Genomic DNA, 23,072 nt, shown 5'->3' with positions numbered 1-23,072 from the left:
AATATGATTCTGGATCCAGGATGGGGCAGTGGAGATCAGAACAGGGGTTTCTCTATCCTTATAGCCCCCCTGGTCCACAGTGTCTGGGATGTCAAAATAAGGGTCAAAGGTTTGGGGAAGCTCAGCCTCTTCTCAGGGTATGCCTCAGCCCTGGGTTTGTCGCAGAGTCTGGCCTTGAACTTGCCTTTGGCTTTGACTTTCCTGTGGGTGCTAGGAAGAGGTCCAGCTTCAAAGGGCAGAGGCCACAAGGCACTTCCAAAGTGGGGGCCTCGAAGGTGCAGGGGAATAGCAGCCTCGGTGTAAAGGAGGGGAGGGAGAGAGATGATCAGGCCTCTGCCCCCTGTCTGTGCCCTTCAGCCCCAACCCCACTGCTCAGCACTACCCGCCAGGGTATGAGGTGCAGCTCAAAGCCCACCTTTCCCGGTTTCAGCATACTGGGTGCCAGCTTGAGGTCAGGGTGAGGTGGGAAGGACATCAGAACCTTGGCAGTGGGTAGAGTCATCAAGGCCTTGCCTGTGGTTGACAGAGCCTTAGAGCCCACCAGCCGGCCACGTTGCAGTCTGAGGACCCGGCCCTGGGGTCGGAGCACGCGGGGAGAAGGCAGCCAGGCCTTGGAATGGATACTAGGGAAGTAGGAAGGGGCTGTGGGAGAAGGGAAGCTGTGAGGGTCTGGGTAAGGCCCCAGAGCCTGACCAGTTTTTCCACAGGGTATGTGGAGAGGTGGGGGCGGGAGGTGAGGGCAGAGGAGCCCCTCCCAGCTCCTCCAGAGGCAGTGGGAAGAACACAGGGTTGGGGAACCAACAGACCTGGGTCTGCATCCCAGCTCTGCCCCTTCTGAGCTGTGCAACCTCAGGCAACGTCCTTAAACTTCCTGCTACCTTGGCTGGAAAATGGGGACAATAGCACCTACCTCACTAGGGTGTTGTGAGGGCTGAGGGGGCTGGTTAGGGATCGGGAAGGGCATGGTAGCAGCACCTTTCCCCAGAGAGGAGTGAGGGCTAAGTCTGGCCAGAGCACAGCAGGGGTCTGGACTCCAGGGCCGCGCAGCACACTCGAGGACCATGCCGGGGCGTACTCTGGTCTAACTGCCTGGCAGGGTGACTACTTTGGAACACTCATTTGGTTGTATATTTAACGACATTTGGTGAGCAGTGTTGGTACTTGCTATCACTGGTGGTCTTTGGGCATGAGGGCAAGCCCAGACGCTTGGGAAGTGCTTGGAGAGCCGGTGGGCATTGCCTTGGGAGCTCTAGGGCACTTGGGGAACATCGTATTACCCCAGGCCTCAGGTTGTTTCAGACACAGAGACCTGTTGAAAATGTGGCCCACCCTGGTGTTTGGGGGCTCCCAGTCCTGGAGGGTGAGGCAGACCAGGGCTGTGGCACTTTTTGCCTTGCCTTTCTTCCCCTTTCCAGAGACGGAAGTGGCGGCAGTTGAGTCTGGCTTCTCAGGGTGTCCCAGGCTTCTGGCTCCAGCGTCTTTCCTAGAAGCTGACCTGTGGGTAGGGGACCCTGAGTCCTTGCCTTCCCCAGAGCCTTGCTGGGTCAGCAGATGAGGGAGTGATGAGCGAACTCCTGAGCGCCGATGGCCCACTGCCATGGGCTTCTTGATGGTAGACCCCTCCACCAGGAGCCGGATACCCACGTACTGGGGCACCTCCACAGCAGGCTATGGGCAGGAGAGAAAACAAGGCCATCGCAGACACTAGTGAGGGATGGCAGGACACCATCTAGTGACTAGTGACACAAGGCAGAGATGGACGGAATCAGTTTCTGAGAAACAGGAAGCTCCCTCTGTTCTCAAGGGGTCCAGAGAACCTAGACTCACAGAGCCCCAGGGAGCAGGAAACCAGAGAAGCAGAGATCTTAGCCATGCAGACAAAGCAGTGAATCCCACTGCACACTAAGGTGACCTCTGGCCTGTGTCAGAATGAAAGCAGGTTCATGCCATGGGCAGCCAGAGGCGGACGGGATTGAGCCATGGTTTTCTGTGTGGATGTAATTCCCATCATAAATACTGAGAAGAGGGATGGGGCTAGAGAGATGGCTCAGAAGTTATTAGCACTGACTGCTCTTCCAGAGGACCCAGATTCAATTCCCAGAATTCACACGGCAGCTCACAATTGTCTGTGACTCCAGCCACACCCACACAGACACACATGCCTGCAAAACACCAATGCACAGAGAAAATTATTTTTTAAAAAAGAGGGAGGTACAGTGACTCCTCCCTGGTAGGGTCTCTGAGGTTGGATAGGGGCTTCAGGATGGACTCCACCTGAATCCTAGACGCTCTCTAATAAAAGGGCAAGTTACAGGCGGTTGTGAGCTGCCTGATGTGGGTACTGGGACCTGAGCTTGGGACCTCTACAAGAGCATCAAATGCTCTTAACTGCTGAGCCATCTCTCCAGCCCCAACCTGTTTTCTTTGTAACTTACACTGTCTATGGTATTATGTTATTAGCAACAGAAATAGATAGATATACGAAGTAATAAATTTGTGGGGGGAGACAATGTTGAGATGGCTTAGTGAGTTAAGGTACTTGCTGAGTTCAAGCCTCAGGACCCATGGGGTAGGAGCCGAGAACGGGCTCCCACAAGTCGGCCTCTGACTTCCACACCTGTGCTGTGGCATGTGTGGCCACACACATACACAAACACAATAAATATAAAGAAAAATTTAAAAAGCTGCAAATGGGTGGGCATGGCTTCTAATAGAGGTCTCCGCTGGCAGCCACCTCGGTCCAAGGTCAAATTTGGCATCAGGAACTAGAGGATCTGCTGGTTGTGCCTTGTGACAGTTCCGTGATGTACCCAGTACCACCTAAGTGTTTTTTGCCAAATGTCTCTCTCTACCCTGAACCTCATCAGCTTGTTAACCTATCTGCTAGTTTACAGGACAGAGAACAGACTGAGCTGAACACCACGAGGGGACAAGCAGATAAAGGAGAATGTGGGACAGTGCTACAGCCGGCCTGCCTGGCCTTCCAAGGGTCAGGATGCGGAGCTGTCCTAGATACAGCAATCAGAGAGACAAAGCCACTAGTGTAGCTACCTTAGTTGCGCAATGGCCCTCAAATCAGATCAGCAATAAAAGATACCTGGGGGACAAAGAACATTTGAAAAGTGCGAATGCCCAGGCATTCAGTTTTGTTGTGAGACAAGGTTTCATGCAGCCCAGGTTGGCCTCAAGCTCACTGTACAGCCAGGATAAGTGTGAACTCCTGCTCCTCCTGCCGCTGCCTCCTGAACGCGGGGGTTACGGGTGTGTGTTACCATGCCCGTACAAATTCCGCTCCAGTTTAAACTGCAGATGACTTCCTCTTTCCCATTTTCTCCCCTCTCTTCTAAGACTACGTTGTTGTGACAGATTCTCATTATAAAGCCCTAGCGGACCTGACATTTGCTATGTAAATCAGGCAGGCTGTGAACTTGTGACAGTCCTGCCTCTGTTGCCCAAGTGCTGGGATTGCAGGTATATGTGGATACTTGCTCATATGGCCTCCCTTACCTGGAAGTGTAGCTCAGTGGTGCCACACATGCCAAGCGTGCAGGCACGGATTCTGTCCCTAGTGATGGCATCCCTAACAAAAACTGAAGCTTGTTGATCAGGAACTGTAAGAAGCACGGGGCCACCCAGGTCATGTGGTCATTGTTTTCCCTTCCTGTGGCTAACCTAGACTTTGGTGGATCCTAGCTGGAAGACTCCTGCTTATAAATAGTTCTCAGAATTCAGAAACCCTTAAAAACATCTTTTCAAAGCTTTGTTTGTGTGGTTGTTTTTAAGTTGGGTCTCACTCTGAATACCAGGCTAGCCTGGAACTCACTGTGTAACCCAAGCTTCCCTTGAACTCAAAGTGATCCCTGTCTCGGCCTTCCGAATACTAGGCGGTGGGAGGTTGAAGCCCCATATCCCGCTGTGATGGCTCACCTAAGCTGTCAGCTTGACTGGACTGAGACCACCTAGGCCCCTGGTGGACACTCAAGGGTGTTTCTAGAGACAATTAGAACAAGAGGGCTTTGACCTTATAAATGACTTCACCCATTGGTGGGTTCAGAATTCTGATAAACTGCCGGGAGAGTGCAGCTCCGTGGAGAGTGGCATGGTGACTCATTCCTGTAAGCTCAGCACTTGGGAGGCTTGAAGCAGGAGGAATGCCGTGAGTTTCAGGCTAGCCTGGGAAATAGCTTAAGTTCTAGGCCAGCCGAGGCTATACAGAGCAAGCCCCCATTTAAAAAAAAAATAAAAAAACAATGAAACAAAGTGATGTTTTTGGCTGAATAAAAAACAATCCTCTTCTTATTATAAACAAGCAAGATCAAATGTGTTTTTGGAAGAGATGAATAGTATAATGATAATCATTATTATAACAATAACAGGCACTACTAATTGATTCTTGATAGACCTCGCAGTTAATGGAGCTCCCATCAGCCGTACTGGGCAAAAGCAGTAGCTAAAGCTGTCCTCTGTCCTCTGGCTAAGCACCCCAAACCCTTGTGCAAAGATCAAACCCCTTCACTGTACAGATGAGCGAATGAGGTGATACCTAGAGGCTTGGAATTACCACTGGAAGCTGATCAGGTCCCAGACCCTCTGAAAATATGTTTCTCAGAGGACAGTAATCTCTACAGATGAGGAGACAGGCCAGAGGGATATGTCTGTGTTAAGACACCCCTTGGGGACAGGCCAGAAGCCCAGGTCTCCCAGCAGCCCTCAGGGCTTGCTGGGAGGTGCCTGTGGGAGGTGCTGGAACATCTCACCTGCTTATAGATGAGCTCAAAGGCTCCCGTGTTACAGCTGCGGTCCAGTCGCCGGTCAATGACCACACGCAGAGTGTCTGCTTGCACACCAGCACAGAGACGGGCAGTGACAGCTGTGGAAGGTGCCATGGTGGGGCTGGCGTTGATCTCAATCAACCAGGGCCGGAAGTCTTCCCCAAACACAAAGTCGGCCCCATAGAGCTCAAAGCTGGCCTTCCGGCACTGCACAGTGTCTTGGGAGGTCTGCAGGGCATGGATCACAGCAGCCTTCATGCCGGGTACAATGACACTAGACCAGGCATTTGGGGCGCTCACCTCCTGCAAGTGAGCCTGAAACCTTTGACTGGACCACATGTTGTCGGGGGGCAGCATCGGGTGCCGGTGGCAGGAGGCCTCCAGGTGTCTCTGGATGGAATTGTTACACAGGTGCACAGAGCTGCAGCGGAGCAGAGACACAGGCTCAGCCCTGGAGCCCAACCTCGGGGCTGCAGGCCGCATCCTGTGGTCAGCCATCCTGGGGAGCTTAACGGACATGGGAGGACAGAAGCTGCCCCTTGTCCCCAGCCCCCATTCACCGAAGGTCAGGGCTAGCCATTTCTCAGAACACTCGGGTGCTTTGGTTCACCCTTCCTGTGTGTGGCAGGGGATGCGACAGAGAGGATGACCCTAGGTGGCCAAATCCCAGCTTCACCAATGACTAGTGGTGAGACTCACGCAAGTCGTGAACCTGCTTGCCCCTCTCACCGCTCGAATGGTAATAACTCACTTCATCGTGTCTGAGAAATGACTGGTACAGCCAAGCAGAAGCACTTATCGCCTGTGAAGTGTCGACAGACAGCTACCGTGTGTTGCTGTATCAGCCTTCAGCTGTGGAAACTGAGGCTGGCCTTTCTCTCTGGAATGGTTGCATGTCACCCAGGCTAGCTTAAAACTTGCCAGGTAACTGAGGATGACAGGGAACTGGTTGTCCTGCCTTGTCTTCCAAGTGCTGGGATCACAGGCATCCACTCCTCTACCTGGCTTGATTTTGACTCCTGCCTTAGCCTCCCAAGTTCTAGGATTACAGATAGGAGCTACCACACCTTGCTTGTTTTGGCTTCAGTGGGGGTCTCATTATATAGCCCAGAATATCCTTAAACTCAGAATCCTTCAGACTTAGCCTCGCAAGTGCTGGGATTACAGATGGGACTACTGGGCCCCGGTAGAAACTGAGGCTTGAGTCGTTTCTCACATCTCTGAAGGATCACAACCTGGATGCTGCCGAGATGGAATTTGAACCCAGGCCTCATCAAGGCTACCTCTCATCCCAAGAGCAAACCAGGAGTTACCTTTCCACTCTAAGTTTCCCTTAGTCTGCTATTACCCGATCTACATTTTCTTCATAACACATATCAGCTTCTAGCCTGTTAGCCATGATCACTCAAGTTCATTGCTAGGGTGTAAGCCCTTGATTAGCCAGAGTTCTCATTCTGCTCACGTCTGTATCCCCGGGGTACTCTCTTAGCAAGTTCCTGCAGGGCAGAGGACGGGTGGTGGTGAAAGCCCCACCTCCCCACCTGCAGAGTTCCCTGTTCTATCTGCTGAGCTCCCTACTAAACCGGGCAGTCAGGGGAGGTGGAGGAAGGGCTCACTTGTCCAGGTTCTTGAGGGAGAAGGGCTGTGTGGAGAAGCGGATGTAGCTGTCTCGGTAGAACCACACAGTAAGTGGATTCCAGTCAGTCACCAGGAACCACTGTCTCAGGTCAAACTTGGTGCCAAAGATGAGCAGGGGCCGCTCAATGTACTTCTGCACGATCCACTTGCCGTCCTTCATCAGCATGGGGTTGCAGTCCACCAGCTTCAGCATCTCTTCCAGGTGGTCCATGCACACAATACCTGAGGGGGAACCCAGCTAGTCAGGACCCGAAGGCTCGAGGACCACAGATCCCATCCTAAGCTCTCATCCCGAGTCCAGCTGAACCATCTTCCCTCTAGCAAAGCTGAGAATTTAAATAGTTTTTCTAATTAATTGTTTACTAAACTTTGATTTGCTATATACAGGTAAAAATTTAACTGAGGGGTGGGGGCTGGAGAGATGGCTTAACATTAAGAGCACTAGCTGTTCTTGCAGAAGACCCCAGCACTCCTATGGCAGAACCCCAGTTCCAGGGGACCTGACACCCTCTCTGGCCTCCATGGGAAGCAGGCACACACACCCTGTACATCCATACAAACAGGAAAACACATACACATAATATTAAATAAATATTAGATAAAAAAACTAGATAAGGGCAAGATGGCTGAGTGGGTAAGGTACTTGTCACCACAGTTGGTCACCTGAGCTCAGTTCTTAGAACCCACGCAGGGGAAGAGAGAACAGACCCCTGTCAGTTGTCCTCTGACCATTCTTTTTTGTTTGCTTGTTTTTGTTTTTTGTTTCTCGAGACAGGGTTTCTCAGTAGTTATGGAGCCAGTCCTGGAACTCACTACCTTGCTTTCATAGGCTCTTATGGGCTTGGAGGCTGTGGGATGAAGCAGGGCCTGTGGGGAGGCTGTGGTGACATTCAGCAGGTGCCATCTCACTCTGTCACAACTAACCCTGGCTACAGGGTCTCACTGTGTAGTTCTGATTGACCCGGAACTTGTTCTGTAAGACCAGGCTGGCTGGCCTTGAACTCACAGAGATCTGCCTGTCTCTGCCTCCCCCGAGTGCTGGGATCAAAGGCGTGCCCCACTATGCCCAGCTTGTTCTCCCTCTTTTTTTCTTTTATTTATTCTGTGACAGCGTATGTAGTCCAGGCTGGCTTCATGCTTACTGTGTAGTCAAGGCTGGCCTTGACCGCTGCTTTTGTTTCCACTCTGGATGATAATCTAATACCCCAGGAACAGATACATTTTCCTTTTTCTGTTTTTCTTTAAGTTTGTTATTTATGTTTATCTTATGTGTATGAATGTTTTACATATGTCTGTATGCCGCACGTGTGCCTGGGGGCCAGAAGAGGAACTGATCCTCTGGAACCGGAGATGCACAGAACACTCGCCTTGTGACATTTCACTCACCTCTACATTACCATGTAGATCTTTTCTAATAAAGAATCTCATCACTACAAGTTTTCTGTTTGTTTCTCAGGAGGCCTTCTGCGGTCTTTAAAGGCCAGGCTGATACTGGGCCCTCGCATGTACTCAGTGGAGCCACTGAAGTGATTCAGTGAAGGTAAAGCCCAGGAAAGGTCTTAGAGAATGGGAGGCAAAGCAGCCACATCCTAGCGTGACCACTGACCTAGCGCCATGCCGAGGTATGTGCGCTGTGCCGAGTGGTAGGTGTGCGCTGCATTTAACCTTTCCCTGACAGTCCTAGCACTATCCCCATTTCACAATGGAGGATGCAGGTTCAGAGAGGTAAACTGACCTATTCAAGGTCACACAACCTATTAGTGACAGAGCTGAGAGCCAACCGTGGCAGTGGGGCAGCCGGTGCTATTAACCCCCTTGGCTTCTAGAGGTAAATAAAGGTACTAAAATCAGTAGCAAAGGTTGCTATCCCACCTCGGCCACGAGACTTGGCTCCTGGCTTCACAATCCAGATGTTTCGATCCCCCTCCATGTCGATCTGGGGTACCACAGCCCGAAGCTGCTGTAGAACGTCTTCACAGCGCTGGACCTGGGTCTCTAGGTGTCTCAGTTCTGCCCCTTCACTGTGTAGAGACAGTGGGACTTGGGGAGGTGGGGCCTGGGGCCAAATGAGAGCATAGGACAATCGGAGACCAGGCCCTGCTATGCTAACCTGCTTTGGTCATGCCTGCCCCAGACACCTAGATAGGTCTCCCCACTTCCCATTCCCAAATCACCAAAAGCCTCTAACCTATCCAGATTTCAGCCCTCCCCAATTCCAGTCTACCCTCTGACACCTACTTCCCTAAGATGGGGCACTCACTAAGTCAGGCACCCTGCCAGACACCCCCTTCCCGCCCCCAGCCCCCCAGCATCCCTCTAGGGAATTATTACTCAGCCAATCTTTGAGAAATGCAAATTGAAGGTGAGAGAGTTAAGGGACCTGCCTAAGGCTACACACCGGATGGAGTGGCTGAGCCAGGGTGCAGAAGCCTGACTGCCTCACCCAAGGGAGCTCTCGGAGTCCACCCCTCCTTATCTCCACATAACTCTGGTTGACAGGTATGCTCTCCTAGTCAAAGTCTGCGCGGGCCTGGCTGTATCCCACCTCACCAGGATTTGTTTCTCTTCCATCACACACTCTCCCATGCTACAGACTGATTTATTCAGTTACTGTCTGCCTCTCCCGCTGGCCTTTCTGGAATGTGGTGCAGGGGCTCGAACCCAGGGGCCAGTAGGCTGAGCACACACACTCCCCTCTTAGCTACAGGGGAGCCTGCAGGGCTGTCTTCTGCGGGGTTTGCTGCCTGCTGTATCTCACTCTAACAAAACCCCTGCCACTTAGCAGGCGGTCTGCAAGTCTGTGGACTGAATGGCTGACTGTGTGCATACTTGGGTGGGAGTTGACCTAGACAGTCGGGGTTCCTGGGAAAGGGGGGGAACCCTGTTCCCTCCATTATAATTCACACAGCTGCCCCAGATGGATGCAAGGCCACCCTGGTCCAAAAGAGAAACAGAGACAGACAGTGGTGACAGCTCACACCTTTAATCCCAGTACTTGGGAGTCACATGCCTTTAATCCCAGCACTAAGGAGGTGGAGACTGAAAGGGATATGGCTGGGTGGAGAGAGGACTATAAGGTGGGAGGAGACAGGAGCTGACTGCTTTCAGTCTGAGGATTCCTGGCAACAGGATCTTGTGCACTTTGGTCTGAGGATTCAATAGAGGTCAAAGGTCTCTCTAATGGCTGGCTCCTTTACTTCTCTGATCTTTCAACATTTACCCCTGATATCTGACTCAAGGATTTTATTATTTTAAATTAGAATTTGCACTCCAGGTGGCCAGATGGAGGGGCTTGAAGTTCTCTGAGGAACAGTCCCACTGGCTCCTGATGAGCTTCCCTGTGGTCTGTGTCATAGAGTGTCTGCCTAGTAAATCTGGGGTGAGGCCTAGAGAAAGTGTCACCTGGGAGTGGCAAGGGCACAGGGAATTTGAAAATGTCTGTTCAGTATGACTTTTATATTTAGGAGAAAAAAAAAACCTGTTTTGATGGAGGTCAACTTTTATAAAAGTCAGGCTGGTGAGGCATGGTCTTGTTTTCTGTTTTTATTATTTTAAATTATGTGTGTGTGCCTGCTACATGTGTGTATGTGTGCACACATGTGCACAGGTATTTGAGGACTCCAGAAACAATAGGTCCCTTAGAGCTGGAGTTACAGTTGGTTATGAGCTGCCTGACACGGGTGCTGGGAACCAAATCAGAACCTCTGACAGTTAGTACTGTTAACCACTGAGCCCCCAAATGGGCTCACTGTAAAAATGGTAAGTGCTGTGCCCTGCAGAGCTTTAGCTCTGAAGCCTGGCATAATGCTAGATACACAGGTGGTGCTCACCAAGGCTTGTGGCATTCTCCTGCCGCCATGCCAGAACCTGCACCCCTGTACCGCTTCCTGCCCTCTAGCACTCAAGAGCCTTTGCCCAAGGCGAGCTCCGAAAATGTCACCCCTGTTCTCCCCCTGACTCTCTTACATACCCCACAAGGTTCTGGATTCTACGTCAAGGAAACCTGTTAAACTCACTGTGTTTAACCCGACCTTTCCAAATGTGGCCGATCACTCAGCCCCTTTCCTGTGACCTCTGTTTCCTTCCTACGGTGATTAGCATCCTGGGTCACACTGACAGATGGCCTCTAGGATGAAATCTAAGTGCTCTAGATCCTGATTTTGAGGGGACACTCAAGCCTGTGCTGACCCCACAATACAAATTGTCTTATGTTGTTTAGAAAACCCAGTGATGTTCCTGGGGTCACAGAGCTTAGGAGATGGGAAGAAAGAACTAGAATTTAAGTCTATTGACAACCCAGGCTACCACCTTGAGTCCATGCTATGCTAAGGGGAGAAAAGTGGATCAGATTCTCCTGGAGCCATTGGGAGCCTCTGAGGGTCAGGAGTGTCCAGGATAAAAGAAAGTGGGGGGCTTGGGCTGTGCTCCCTGGGGTGGGTCTGACTGTAACCCCTGACCATGTGCCCACAGCCCTGCCTTCTAGGGCACTTACTGGACTATTTGGTAGTAGCGCTGGAGGAAATCGGACCACCGCTCAGGGCTGAAGTAGAGCGGGGCATCGGGGTCCTTGTCGATGTCCTTGTGGGCCATGCTGCTCAGGTGCTCCTCACACGCACTCAGCGCCTCGTCCACAAACTCTGACGACACTATCACTGCCTTTTTCTCCTGCTTCTTGGGCAGTGTGATTTCTGTAGGGATGGAAGGGACCGAAGCAGGTAGTGTGACACATGCCATCGTCCTTTGCTGACCTGAAACCTGTCACTTACCTGAGGCCTCGCCCTAAAGACACCTGAGGCCCAGAGTGAACTCGATCCCCAGCCACCCTAGGGCATGATACTCACCTGGAACTGCTCTAAATTCACCGGCAACCCTAGCATTTTGTCCCCGGCCACCACTGTCCCTGCATCTTACTCAACTAAGGCTCCAGCCCGAATGTCCCAAAGGTCTCTAGAGCATACCTACCCCAGCACCCACCACCCCTGGCACAACTTAGCCCTACAATGTACCTGGAAACCTTGCCTAGGTGAACCTAGATACACATGAAGCCAAATCTTACTTAGCTTCCTACATCCCATCTCTCAGAATCCTGATGGACATCCACAGCCCCTAAGCCACAGAGTGCTAATGTACATGCAAATGGAAGCACTCAGCTGGAAATGATATGCCAACCCCTGCACCAGAGGACTCAACCCTGGCTCAGTCCTTTGCCTACTTAAAAACTCGCGAGGGCTGGATAGATGGCTCAGTGGTTAAGAGCATTGCCTGCTCTTCCAATGGTACTGAGTTCAATTCCCAGCAACCACATGGTGGCTCACAACCATCTGTAATGAGGTCTGGTGCCCTCTTCTGGCCTGCAGGCATACACGCAGAAAGAAAGAATATTGTATACATAATAAATAATAAATAAATATTAAAAAAAACTCGCGACACACAACCGTTCCCTCAACTGCCCACCTGCAACATTGACCCACACTTGAGTTCAGTACACGGAAGTTTAAATACAGGGTCTCTGGGCACATACGGTTCCCTGTGGCCCAGATCCTGGCACATAACAGTCTTTTGGTACCGGATCCACCTAGGTCAAATGACAGCACTTGACGGCGTGTATGTAAGGATTGCTCCTGAAGGGCCAGGGACTTTTCTCCTTCCAGTAAAGCTGCCCCTTCCTTCCCAGAGTCCCTTGGCCATGCCTGGAGCCCCAGTATTGTAGAGGGGGAAGGGGAAGCAATATGTTGGACCAGCATGCAGAGTGTTTCTCTGTCCCCTCCCTTCCCAGGTGTTCCTTAGTGTAGGAACAGGGTTTCTTGGGGGATATCTGTACATAGCTGAGTTCTTCTGTGCCTTCCCAGAGAACTTGAAGTGGCTATCACAGGCAGGGATGAGCCATGTGGTCTCAGCCTGCCCTCTAAAGTGGTCAGTCAGGCCTATCCAAGGGCTGAACAATTGACAATTAACAGGTAGACAGATAAGGGGTAGATGCAGGATAAGGCGGTAAGCAAAGGATAGACAGGTGGGTGGGGAGACAAGAAGATGGGCTGTGCAAGGGCAGGAAGGGAGGGGACAGACGGGTACCACACAGAAATGATGGCAGTGGTAGGTGACTGAAGTGATCAGCAAGAGATGGCCGGGTGGGGAGATGATGGAGAGAAAGAGCAGACGGTGGCTGGGTGAGCAGGAGTGAGCAATAGTCACAGACGGGAAGATGGAGGGGAAGGCTGGTGGCAAAGGCTGCAGTCTGGCCGTGCGACTTAAAAGTGCGGATGGACAGATGAGTGGATGGTTGGCATACAGCAGTGGGAGCAGAGGCAAGCACAGCACTCACCTAGGGCCTCTTCCTTTCTTGTCTGCATGGAGGAGTATGGCTTCTCTTCCGACTTCACCACCAGCTTGAGAACGTTGCGGGCAGCTGTCAGCCAGAAGTCCTCTGCTCCCAGGCAGGGATACCCTGCTCAGCCCCCAGGCTCCAGGCCTCTCCTGGTTCTGGAACCTCACCATGGCTTGCCCCATTTTGGATCCAGAACCTCATTTACCTGTCTCTCTCTAGCACCTGGCTCCTAGCCCAGTTATAGAATATCACACCCATAGTGTGATAGACTCGACACAGACTGTTTCCAGATAGCCTGTACCTGTTTCATTTCTCTCTCTCTCCTCTCTCTCTCTCTCTCTCTCTCTCTCTCGCTCTCTTTTGTGAGACAGGGTCTTGCAGCTTCAAGATGACCAGCTTGGAATTCACTATATAGACAAGGGTGGTCTCAAATTTGTTGCAATCCTGCCTCTGCTTCCCTACACTGGGGATTACGGGTTTGACCCACCTCCCATGGCCCTCTTTGTCCATTTTGATACTTAACTCTAACCTGAGAACCACACTGCAGCCTAAATCCTATCTAAGGTTTAGAATATAATTTAAAAGCTGCCATCTGCTCTGGGTCCAAATTCCAAACTCAGAACCTATATTGGAGCTGGAGCCTACTTTGCTTTCAAGACTCACAGCCTTTTCTGGAACCTGGTCCAGCCTGCAACTTATCTGGATTCCAAATAGAACCAACCCACCGACCTCTAGAACCTGCCCTAGAATAAAAGCCTGGCTCCCTGGGCTTCTCTGTCTGTACCAGGGTTGGCCAAGCTAGAGGCTCAGGAATGGAAGAACCATTAGTGGGAGGGAGGGACTGGAGCTACAGAGGAAAGAGGGGACCTATTGTTTTCCACTGTGGGGCAGGCAACAGGAGGGGGCCAGGCCTGGGCTGGAGTCCTCTTACCTATAAAGGCTTTCTTGTCATCTTCCGCCCCCAGGCGATAGCATCGTGGGAAGAAGGAGTCAGCATCAGCCTCATCGAACCATGGCAGATTCCGGAGGTTGAGACACAGGCCCACCTATGGAGACAGCTGCTGAAAGGGCTGTGGAGGACACAGAGAGTGTTGAGGGGCTCCCCCACATACAGCATATGTCCAGAGGCTCAGGAAGACCCACTTGCTAGACCTGACTTGATATCCATCCATTTCCAGGTTTGCCCAGCTGAGAAGGCCTCCACCCACCCTTTCCCATCCATAAAAGCATATTCCACCCAGGAAGCCTTGACAGTTCACACCATAGTGTGAATGATGTCATAGCCCAGTGGTTCTCAACCTTCCTAATGATGTGACCCTTTAATACAGTCCCTCACGTATGGTAAGTGCCCCCAACCATGAAATTTATTTTGTTGCTACTTCCTAACTGTAATTTTGATACTGATATGAATCATAATGTAAATATCTGATATGCAGGTTACCTGATATGGGACCTCCCAAAGAGGCCATGCCCCACAGGTTGAGAACCACTGGCATAACAGACGCTGGTAAACCCCTTATCCTTTACACAGCCTTAGATAACAGGCATGCTGGTATTCTCCTCTAAATATGAGCAAGCGGGCCAGGCGGTGGTGGCACACGCCTTTAATCCCAGCATTTGGGAGGTAGAGGCAGGTGCATCTCTATGAGTTCGAGGCCAGCCTGGTCTGCAAAGTGAATTCCAGGACAGGCTCCAAAGCTACACAGAGAAACCCTGTCTCGAAAAACAAAAACAAAACAAACAAACAAACAAAAAATGAGTAGGTGGAGGCTGGGAGAGGTGAAGCCACTTGCTAAGAAACCCAGTAACAGACATGCTCTATTCAGGCCAGGGCCCCTTTGTTTACAAACATTGATTTGGTGTTTTTGTTTTCAGACTTCATGGGAATTGAGCCCATAATCGTCATGCCAACATATGTCAGATATAGTTCGGGGACTACATGAGAACCCAAGAACATCTTGTGTTCTTTGCAGAAGCGGGGCTGCCAGCCCACAGGCCAGGGTTGGAGTCCCTGGGATGCCTACCTTCGTAGTGAAGGAGCCGGCACGGGCATAATGGTTTATCATCTGATCCTTGGATAGGAAGCGACAGTCCAGCACATCTCGCCGAGTGGTCCAGATGAGGTAAGGGGTCTCATTCCGAACCATGCGGGACTGGAGGAAAGGGGAGGAGATGGAGACAGGGAGGCCGGTGAGGACAGCTTCTCCCTGCCCTACCACACAGAAAGGAGAAGAGGTGTCAAGGTGTCCTCTGGACTCCCCCAGCTCTGAATAGATAAGGCGTGAGAAGGCATCTTCTCCAGAGGATATACGGGGTGAGCAGACAGCAGGCTCTTTCCGGCCTCCACTTGTGTTCCAAGGCAATGACTAAGCTGCACACTACGATGCCATACCTTGCTCTGCGACCATCAGTGATTGTCCTAGTAGAAGGACCGTGACTCCGATCAATGCGCACAAAGCATGGACAGGGGCCCTCCATGGACCCGACCTTTCTATTCTCCCTACAACTCTGGGACACAGGATGCTCACCAGCCAGCAGCACGGTAACCGGCTCTGGTCTTTATTTTTAGAGACAGGCTCCTGCTATACAGTCCACGAAAGCCTCAAACTCGCCAGGTAGCCCAGGCTACCTTCTAACTCATGGTCTTCCTGCTTCAGCCTCCCGCTTGCTCGATTACAGATGTGCACCACCCTGCCCGGCTTCAAACTGCCCCCTCTGTGTATTGAGAAATTGCTACCTCTCTGTTTTTCAGGTCAGATGTAGTGGCACACACCCAGCACTCCAAAGGCTGAGGCAGCTGGATAGACTCTGGATCTCTGAGTTCAAAGCCAGCCTGGTCTACATATGGACACCCAGGGTTACATAGAGAAACCTTGTCTTGCAGGGAAAAGATCAAGTAAGAGAAAAGGCTTCATGTTGACAATTTTGTGTTGTTTTTTGATGAGCTAGTCTCTGTGGCCATGTTTGTGGGGGTCTGTCAGTCTGTGCCTCTCTCTGTAGAATGCACTGCCTTTACCTTTAACCCTACTTAGAGGGCTTCACTGAGGACTGAACGAGCTGACACAGAAGATGCTTAGGACAACGTGCAAAATGGTTGTGGTGGTCCTTGCCTCGTTTTGTTGTTTTGTTTTTTTCTAGACAGGGTTTCTCTGTGTAGCTCTGGCTGTCCTAGAATGCTGTACTAAACCAGGCTGGCCTTGAACTCAGAGACCCACCCGCCTGCCTCTGTCTCCTGAGTGCTAGGATTAAAGGTGTACACCACCACCACCTGGACAAGAGGAAAAAAATTAATTTATTTTTATGTGCATTGGTGTGAAGGTGTCAGATCCCCTGAAATTGTTGTTACAGTTGTGAGCTGCCATATGGGTGATAGGAATTGAACCCGGATCCTCTGGAAGAACAGCCAATGTTCTTAACTGCTGAGCCATCTCTCCAGCCCCCCAGGAAGAGAATCTTAGTGAGGGATCGTTTAGATAGGGTTGGTCGGTGGGAGGACCCAGATCACCATGGTGATGCTGTTCCTCGGGCTTGGGTCCTGGACTGGATATGAGGAGAAGAGGTGAGGCTGAGTGGAGAGCAAAGCCTGCCTTCATTTCTCTGCTCCTGAACTACCTGTTCAAGGTCTTCACCTTGACTTCTCTGCAATGACTGACTGTAACCTAGAACCAGAAGTTAAACTTTCCATGCCAAGTTGCTTTTTGTCAGAGTATTTCATTATAGAAACAGAAATGAGATTCTTGAAGGCATCCAGAAGACTTGGCACGTGATGGTGCCTGAGTGGGTCCCGAGGGAATCAACTTCAGAAAGTTGTCCTCTGACCTTCATGTGCGTGTGCAGCTCCACACCCACATACTTGCATGTCATACACAAAGAAAAACATGTCGATTTCATACAGTTCACTTGGCTCTGACCTCATACCCTCTCTTCACCACACATGCCCTCCACAGCAGCACCTCTCAAATTTTGGTGTGCATGTATGTGGGAATGTGTGTTCTGTGTGTGCCCATGTGGAGGCCAGAGTACAATCTTGGGGTCCCAGCGGGAGCCATCCATCTTGTTATATATTTTTTAAGGAGGTAATTGGGTTTTTTTGTTTGTTGGTTTGCTTGGTCTTTTATGTTTGTTTGGTCTATTTTATTTTATTTTATTTTATTTTATTTTGAGACAGGGTTTCTCTGTGTAGCCCTGGCTACCCTGGAACCCACTCTGTGGAGCAGTCTGACCTTGAACTCACTGACAACATCTGCTTGTCTCTGCCTCCCAAGTGTTGGGATTAAAGGCATCGCCACCACTGTCCAGCTGACATACCTGGGTTCTGGGGCTTGAACTCGGGTCCTAACTTTATTATTAAAGAATGCATTGCCTTTGCTTGTCTCTTAACTTTTAAAGCCATTTCTTATAACCCTCATTTGCCAAGGGCAAAGGAAAGAGATGCGCAAAGTACTTGGCAGGGAGAGCCATCAAAGCCACCACGAGTAGAAGATGTGGTCACCCTATCAGTCCTACTAAGTTCCTCACTATTCTGCAGATCTAGCCAGTCTTTAGAGAAGCAATCTAGTTTTCCAGAGAAGGAAGGACATCCAACTGCTAGCCCCCCACTTTTTGGCCCCCAGAGTCCTCACCATTAAAGCATGTACCCCATCCAGATCATCGAATTCCAGAATACCATCCAAGTCCAACAGCTGTGGCTCCCGAAAGTCCTCGTTCTCTTCTTCATCCTCTGTGGATGTGGAGGATGACCCCTTGGGACTGTGTCTATGCCCCACAGTCATTTAAGGTCTCAACCCTGGACCAGTGGGAAGCAAATGGAAAAGAACTCAAGAAGGACAGCGTGTGCACAGGGAGGGACCAACTCACCATCCTCCATGGCATCACTATCACCCATCAATGAACTGTCTAGATCCTTCTGGGGTGGTGGCAGGATGGTGCCTTGGGGATGGACCATCTTTTTTTCTACCCATCCCCTCTGGCGCAATAGACACCGGATCACTGGGTATCGGCCATGAATCATAAAGATTTTCTTCTGCTGTAAGATGAGAGGCGGGGACTTGCTTCAGCATCGGACATATAGGAGGCAAAGGTGACTAGACAGGATCTCTGCCTTCAGGGAATTTTTATTCCCCAGTAGGAGGCAGCTCATAAACAAGAAGAAAAATAAATATAAATAGTTAATAGCTACTAAGTACCTATTATGTAGTAAGCACTTACATGCACCACTAAGAACAATTTGCATTTTAATTACATATTGAAGGCACACAGAGGCTAAACAGTTTCTCCAAAATTACACGGTAGTTAAGTGACAGAGCAAGGATTTCTTCCTTTTTGTTTGGTGCTGGGGATTAGGCCCAGCGCCTTCTGCACGCTAAGTGCATGTTTTATCCCTGGTATTCCCCGTCTCAAGAGTAATGCATGGTCACGGTCACAGCAAACTGGGAAAGAGCCATGAATGCAGAGCTGAGCGAATGACAGAGCAGAGTGTGGTAGCATGTGCACAGATCCAGAGGCTAGCGAGAAGTCAGAAGGAACTGAGAGGCCACGGAGAGTGAAATCTGATAAATAGAGTTCCCAAGAATACTGGAGTATGACTGGACTGTGTAGGGCCCCGTGAACCTTAAAATTTAGCCTTGCATTTTATAAGGAGACGAATGAGTCAAGAGCATAACTAAGGAAGTCTCTGTAAGTTTGCATGCAACTGCATGGAGCATCAATGGGGGAGGGGACAGGTATAGAGGCAGATCCTCAGGAGGATACCGTGGTCTGAACAACTGCAATAGTCAGAATGAGGGTGGTAACGTGGAGACTGGGAAGGAGCTGCTTCCCATTCTGGAGGTGTGGATGGATGGATGGAACTGGAAGAATGGATTTCTGATTTCTGACGCAAGTGATGGAGAAAGCTGGATACCGGGTTTGGAGGGGGCGCCGACAGGTTTGGACAGTGGAACAGGAGTAAGGTTTGGGATGCAAGCGTGAGATGCTGGTGAGCTCTTTGGAGACATCCATCAGAGGGCTGGATCTCCAGGGTGGGGGTCGGAGGCAGGAAAAGTGTGGGATAGGGCACGGTGTGATCCTGGACTCCTAAACTGCACGGTGTGATCCTGGACTCCTAAACTCAAGGAAAGAGGTGCATGGAGTCAGATCGGACCCAGGGCCCAAGGAATCACAGACATCTGGGAAGTCTTCAGAGGCAGAGGCCAGGGAACAAGCAGGGAACCAGGAGTGTGGAGCCAGCCAGCCATTTAGCCTAGGGTGGCATGCACAAGCCGTTTGCAATACACTGTCCCCCAGCAGGAGAAAGGCGGTTAAGGACTTGGCTCCTTGCTGGGCACCAAGGCCCTAAATGAGAGTAATTTCTAAATTACTAAAGGGCTAGAAGGGCTGGGGATCAGGACCGAGTGAGCTGAAGAATATATCCCTAGGTAGATAAATCAGCCAAGACTATGGGCCTGATGCGTGCGTGCGTGTGTGTGCTTGTATTAAATCTTTCTTTGACATTTATGGATTTATTTAAGGATATAAGAAACTAGTAAGTGTAACCACCACCACCCCATCCCCTCCAACCTTGACGGCTCTCTCTACGTGGATTTTGGCGTTTCTGAGTCGGCCCATGTGGTGAGGTCCCTTGGAGAATCCTCGCCAGAGGACAAGGGAATCTGCAGAGAGATGCGGAGCAGGAACACAGAAAGCTGGGGGTTGGGCCCAGGGACTTCTCTGACCTCAGGTGCCTGCGCTCCCTTGCCCCTACCCTGCATCCAGACGCCCAATCTCCAATGCTCTCCAGATTCCCCATTCCTTCCACCCTGGCGACCTTTCTCTTGCAGTCACCAGGGTCTCAGGGCTGGCTGCCTGCGCTGTGCCTCACCATCAGGTGGCGGCGGGGCAGTAGGCAGGGGCTCATCCAGGGTCGGGGGGAGCAGGGAGCAGACCGGGTGGGAGCTCGCAGTGTCCTGGGCACCCGGCGCAAACGACTTGTGGGCGTGGGCGCTGCTTAGGTGGCGCACAGGAAATGGGCTGTAATCCCCACGGCAACGTGTCCCCTCGGGCCTGGCGGAGGCGGGCCCGGGCCATTGCAGCCTCCCAGGCGGGTGGAACTGGGAGCTGCCTGCCCAGGGCAACCGGGAAGGGGAATTGGTGTTGAGCTCGGGCGGCTGCGTCCTCCGGTGCCAGCTGCACTCCGAGCTGCCTTCTTGGCGGTAACAGGCAGCCGCAGGCCTCAGTTGCCCTGCGCTTAGGAGAAGCGCGGCGCTGAGGCCCTGCATGCGCCTGTCGCCAGCTCCCAGCACCCCAGTGCCTTCGCCCAGGCTCCCTCTCAAGCCCCGCCCTCTGTTTCCCGTCTCCTAGGAGACCGTTGCCTAGGCACAATCAGACTCTGGTAGAGAGCTGGAGAGCGGTAATGGTTTCGTGGTTTTGGCTCTGCCCTCATTTGCTAGGCACTGAGGATGGAAGAACCAAGCACTGGGGCGATTATTAGAGTTCTTTATTATTATTATTAATATTAATTTTGGTTTTTCGAGACAGGGTTTCTCTGTAGCTTTGGAGCCTATCCTGGAACTCCCTTTGTAGACCAGGCTGGCCTCGAACTCACAGAGATCCGCCTGCCTCTGCCTCCCAGTGCTGGGATTAAAGGCGTGCGCCACCAACACCCGGCTATTATTATTATTTTTTGTGTGTGCGCTGGCCTACACACACATTAAAGCTCTGGGATAAGGGCTGCCAACTGGTCCCTGATCTCATGGAGCTTACAGTGTATGGAAATCCAAAAGTTAGCAAAAGAAAAAGGTGCTGGTTTAAGGGCATGGAAAAAGCAGTGAGCTGAAACTGGGAAGGGGCCTCTTGAAGGTAAGGCAGTCCACTCAGGTGACCAGTGAAACAAACAGCACACATGCAAAGAAAGGAGCCAGGAGCCACCAAGGGAAGAGATGAAACCACAGCCTAGCAGTGGGAAGTCCCAGCAACTGTCCTGTGAACCTTTGAGAGGGCCGGTGAATTAAAGGCCGAGGTGAGGTTAGATCAGTCCTGTCGGGTCTAGGTGGAGATGGCAGGTCATCTTTGGGTTGCATAAGGGGTGGCGATATAAGGTTCAGAGCACACACTGCCTCTTCCACTAACTTGAAAAAGTCAAATCATTTTTATCAACTGAAGAAAAGTAAAGACACTGGGCGGTGGTGGCATACACCTTTAATCCCAGCACTTGGAAGGCAGAGAGGCAGGCGGATCTCTGCGATCCTGAGTTCAGCCTGGTCTATAGAGTGAGTTCCAGGACCAGAAAAGCCTGTCTTGAAAAACCAAGAAAAGAAAGAAAGAAAGAAAGAAAGAGAGAGAGAGAGAGAGAGAGAGAGAGAGAGAGAGAGAGAGAGAGAGAAAGACAGAGTACTTCATTCTGGCCAAATCACAACTCAGAAAATAAGACTCCAAAACAGTACATAATTTGTCTCAATCAAACAGCATAGCTAAACCTAGTACTAGCTGGGTGGTGGTGGCGCACGCCTTTAATTCCAACACTTGGGAAGCAGACACAGGTGGGTCTCTGTGAGTTACGAGGCCAGCCTGGTCTACAAGAGCTAGTTTCAGGACAGACTTCAAAGCTACAGAGAAACCCTGTCTTGGGAAAAACAACAGCAACAAAAATAAACCTAGTACAAAGGTCTGATTCCAACACCTTTTTGAGGTCTCAAGTACCTCGGCAGACTTTCAACAACTGGACCACCAGCACACCTGGTGCTGGAACTCAAGGCTTCATGTATGACAGACAAAGCAGTCTAGCAGCCACTTGGGCTTCCTGTGAGGGTTAGAAGTACCAAATGGAGTTGGAGAAGCTGGCTCTAGCGTGTCTACTCAAGCAGTCCAAGAACCCAGCTGTCAGTCACCAGCAAATCTGCCTTTGCAGTGAAGGTCCCCCAGCTACCTGTCCAGCCAACCCTCCCCCCACCCAACATGGCTGGGAACTGGTCTTCCAGAAGAGAGGGAGGGCTAGCTGGTTGGCAGCAATCTAGTCTGCTCTCAGCTTGTAAATCTGGTTTTCAGGACTTTGTACCTTGGGAGAGAATCTACAACGTAAGCAGTTTTGGCTGGCTCACCGGAGCAAGGATGTTCAAGGGTTGGGTGACCAGCTTCCATTTCCTCCTGATCACCGGGTTTCACCAGGAGTACCTTTAACAGTCACTGCAAAGTTACAATAAAGCCATGGACCACAGAGGGCCCAACTAATTCAATAAGGCAGGAGGTCACAGAGGGAGTGTCACAAAGGGACAGCAGCCAGCCAGTCAAGTTGCCCCCACCCCTCCTTTCTTTAACACTTGTTCTTTTCAAAAGACCCCCTTTTGGGGGCTGGTGATAGGTTTGCATACTGTGCTCAATCCCAGCACTGAGAAATAATTCCCTCCAAACCTCAACAAAAACTGCTTTGGCCACCCAGAAAGCCCAGCTCTCTCTCACACACATTTTTAGTTCATTTGAGAAAATTATCTTCCTGTAATTCAAGGATGGCCTAGAACTCACAGAAGTCCTGCCTCCAATCTCCCCCAAGTGTTGTTATTACTAGTGTGAGTCAACAGACCTGGCGCAAAGCCAACTGTTCTTGAAGCCTCCCCTGATACTCTTCTGCGAGCACACTTACCCTTCCTCCACTCCAATCATGACCACTCTTCAATGCCTATTTACAGACCTCACCCTTTCTGGACCTGAGCTGTATCAGAGTATGACTGAGTGTCAGGATTGAAGTACAGCAAAGAGAGGGATAAACAGAGGGATCAACCACTGCTCACCCAGCACCTGTGTGGCAGGGGCAGTGCTATATAGCTCCCATTGTCTCTACATATTAGGAGACAGCGAGAGGACTGCTTACTTCAGGAGCCAGCAAGAAGTCATAGGCACTATCTGATGAACTTCCTGAGTAACCTACAACTGTCCAACACCTGTTAAGTCACTAGTGGGACTCAGACTTTGGGATGGTGTGGAGAGTGATTCCAATAGCACAGGCAGAAGTCTCCCTCGAGCTCACAGGATGTGAGATCTGGAGCAAGCGATTTTGGAATGTGGCACCTGTAATCCTTATCCACAAAGTGGGATCCTGGTTTTTGAGGATACCTGAAGACAGAATAGAAGCATGATGTGGAAAACACTGCTGTCTCTGTTCAGGCAGAGACCACCTTCTGAAGAACGGTGACTGACTGCAGTGAAGTTCTCTGGTCTCCCAATGACAAAATTGTCTGGTGGACTGCTCTAGACCCAAGCGCCAGTCATACACGACTCCAAGGAATAAAAACCCCTGTCCTTCCACACATACACAGAGCACAGACCTCATGCAACCCCAAAGGGGCAGGAAGAAACTTTAATTAGGG

General features: G+C 50.9%; 1 protein-coding gene across 8 annotated transcripts; it reads right to left on the bottom strand.

Moving 5' to 3' along the window:
- On the bottom strand, nucleotides 1-22,880 carry Ttll3 (tubulin tyrosine ligase like 3). Of its 8 annotated transcripts, XM_050148386.1 has the most exons (15): nucleotides 21,810-22,880; nucleotides 19,595-19,834; nucleotides 19,294-19,385; nucleotides 17,593-17,761; nucleotides 17,358-17,455; nucleotides 14,760-14,888; nucleotides 13,667-13,781; nucleotides 12,733-12,834; nucleotides 10,903-11,098; nucleotides 8,283-8,431; nucleotides 6,389-6,632; nucleotides 4,758-5,193; nucleotides 1,398-1,668; nucleotides 416-642; nucleotides 1-293 (listed from the first exon to the last, which is right to left on the bottom strand). In XM_050148386.1, exons 1-15 carry the CDS (start codon nucleotides 21,847-21,849, stop codon nucleotides 36-38), a joined length of 2,766 nt encoding a protein of 921 aa, XP_050004343.1. In that variant the 5' UTR covers nucleotides 21,850-22,880; the 3' UTR covers nucleotides 1-35. The 8 variants fall into 8 exon arrangements, with proteins under 8 accessions (XP_050004343.1, XP_050004345.1, XP_050004342.1 ...); XM_050148388.1 differs by lacking the exon at nucleotides 19,595-19,834; XM_050148385.1 differs by lacking the exon at nucleotides 21,810-22,880 and having other exon boundaries at nucleotides 19,595-20,123.
- Between the last annotated feature and the right edge of the window lie 192 nt (nucleotides 22,881-23,072).

Source organism: Alexandromys fortis, unplaced genomic scaffold (assembly GCF_014885135.2).
Source record: "Alexandromys fortis isolate MF-2015 unplaced genomic scaffold, M_Fortis_MF-2015_v1.1 scaffold_59, whole genome shotgun sequence".
Classification (NCBI taxonomy): domain Eukaryota; kingdom Metazoa; phylum Chordata; class Mammalia; order Rodentia; family Cricetidae; genus Alexandromys; species Alexandromys fortis.
This window is presented reverse-complemented; position numbering and strand designations above follow the sequence as displayed.

Bases quoted from the DNA above. Each gene is read 5' to 3' on its own strand.
- Ttll3 (XM_050148385.1), bottom strand. From the start codon at position 19,991: ATGCAGGGCCTCAGCGCCGCGCTTCTCCTAAGCGCAGGGCAACTGAGG. The intron at 13,782-14,759 runs GTAGGCATCCCA...CTGTCTCCATAG, and splicing joins CCGGCTCCTTCACTACGAAG to GTGGGCCTGTGTCTCAACCT. The intron at 6,633-8,282 runs GTGGGATAGCAA...GTTCCCCCTCAG, and splicing joins AGCCAAGTCTCGTGGCCGAG to GTATTGTGTGCATGGACCAC.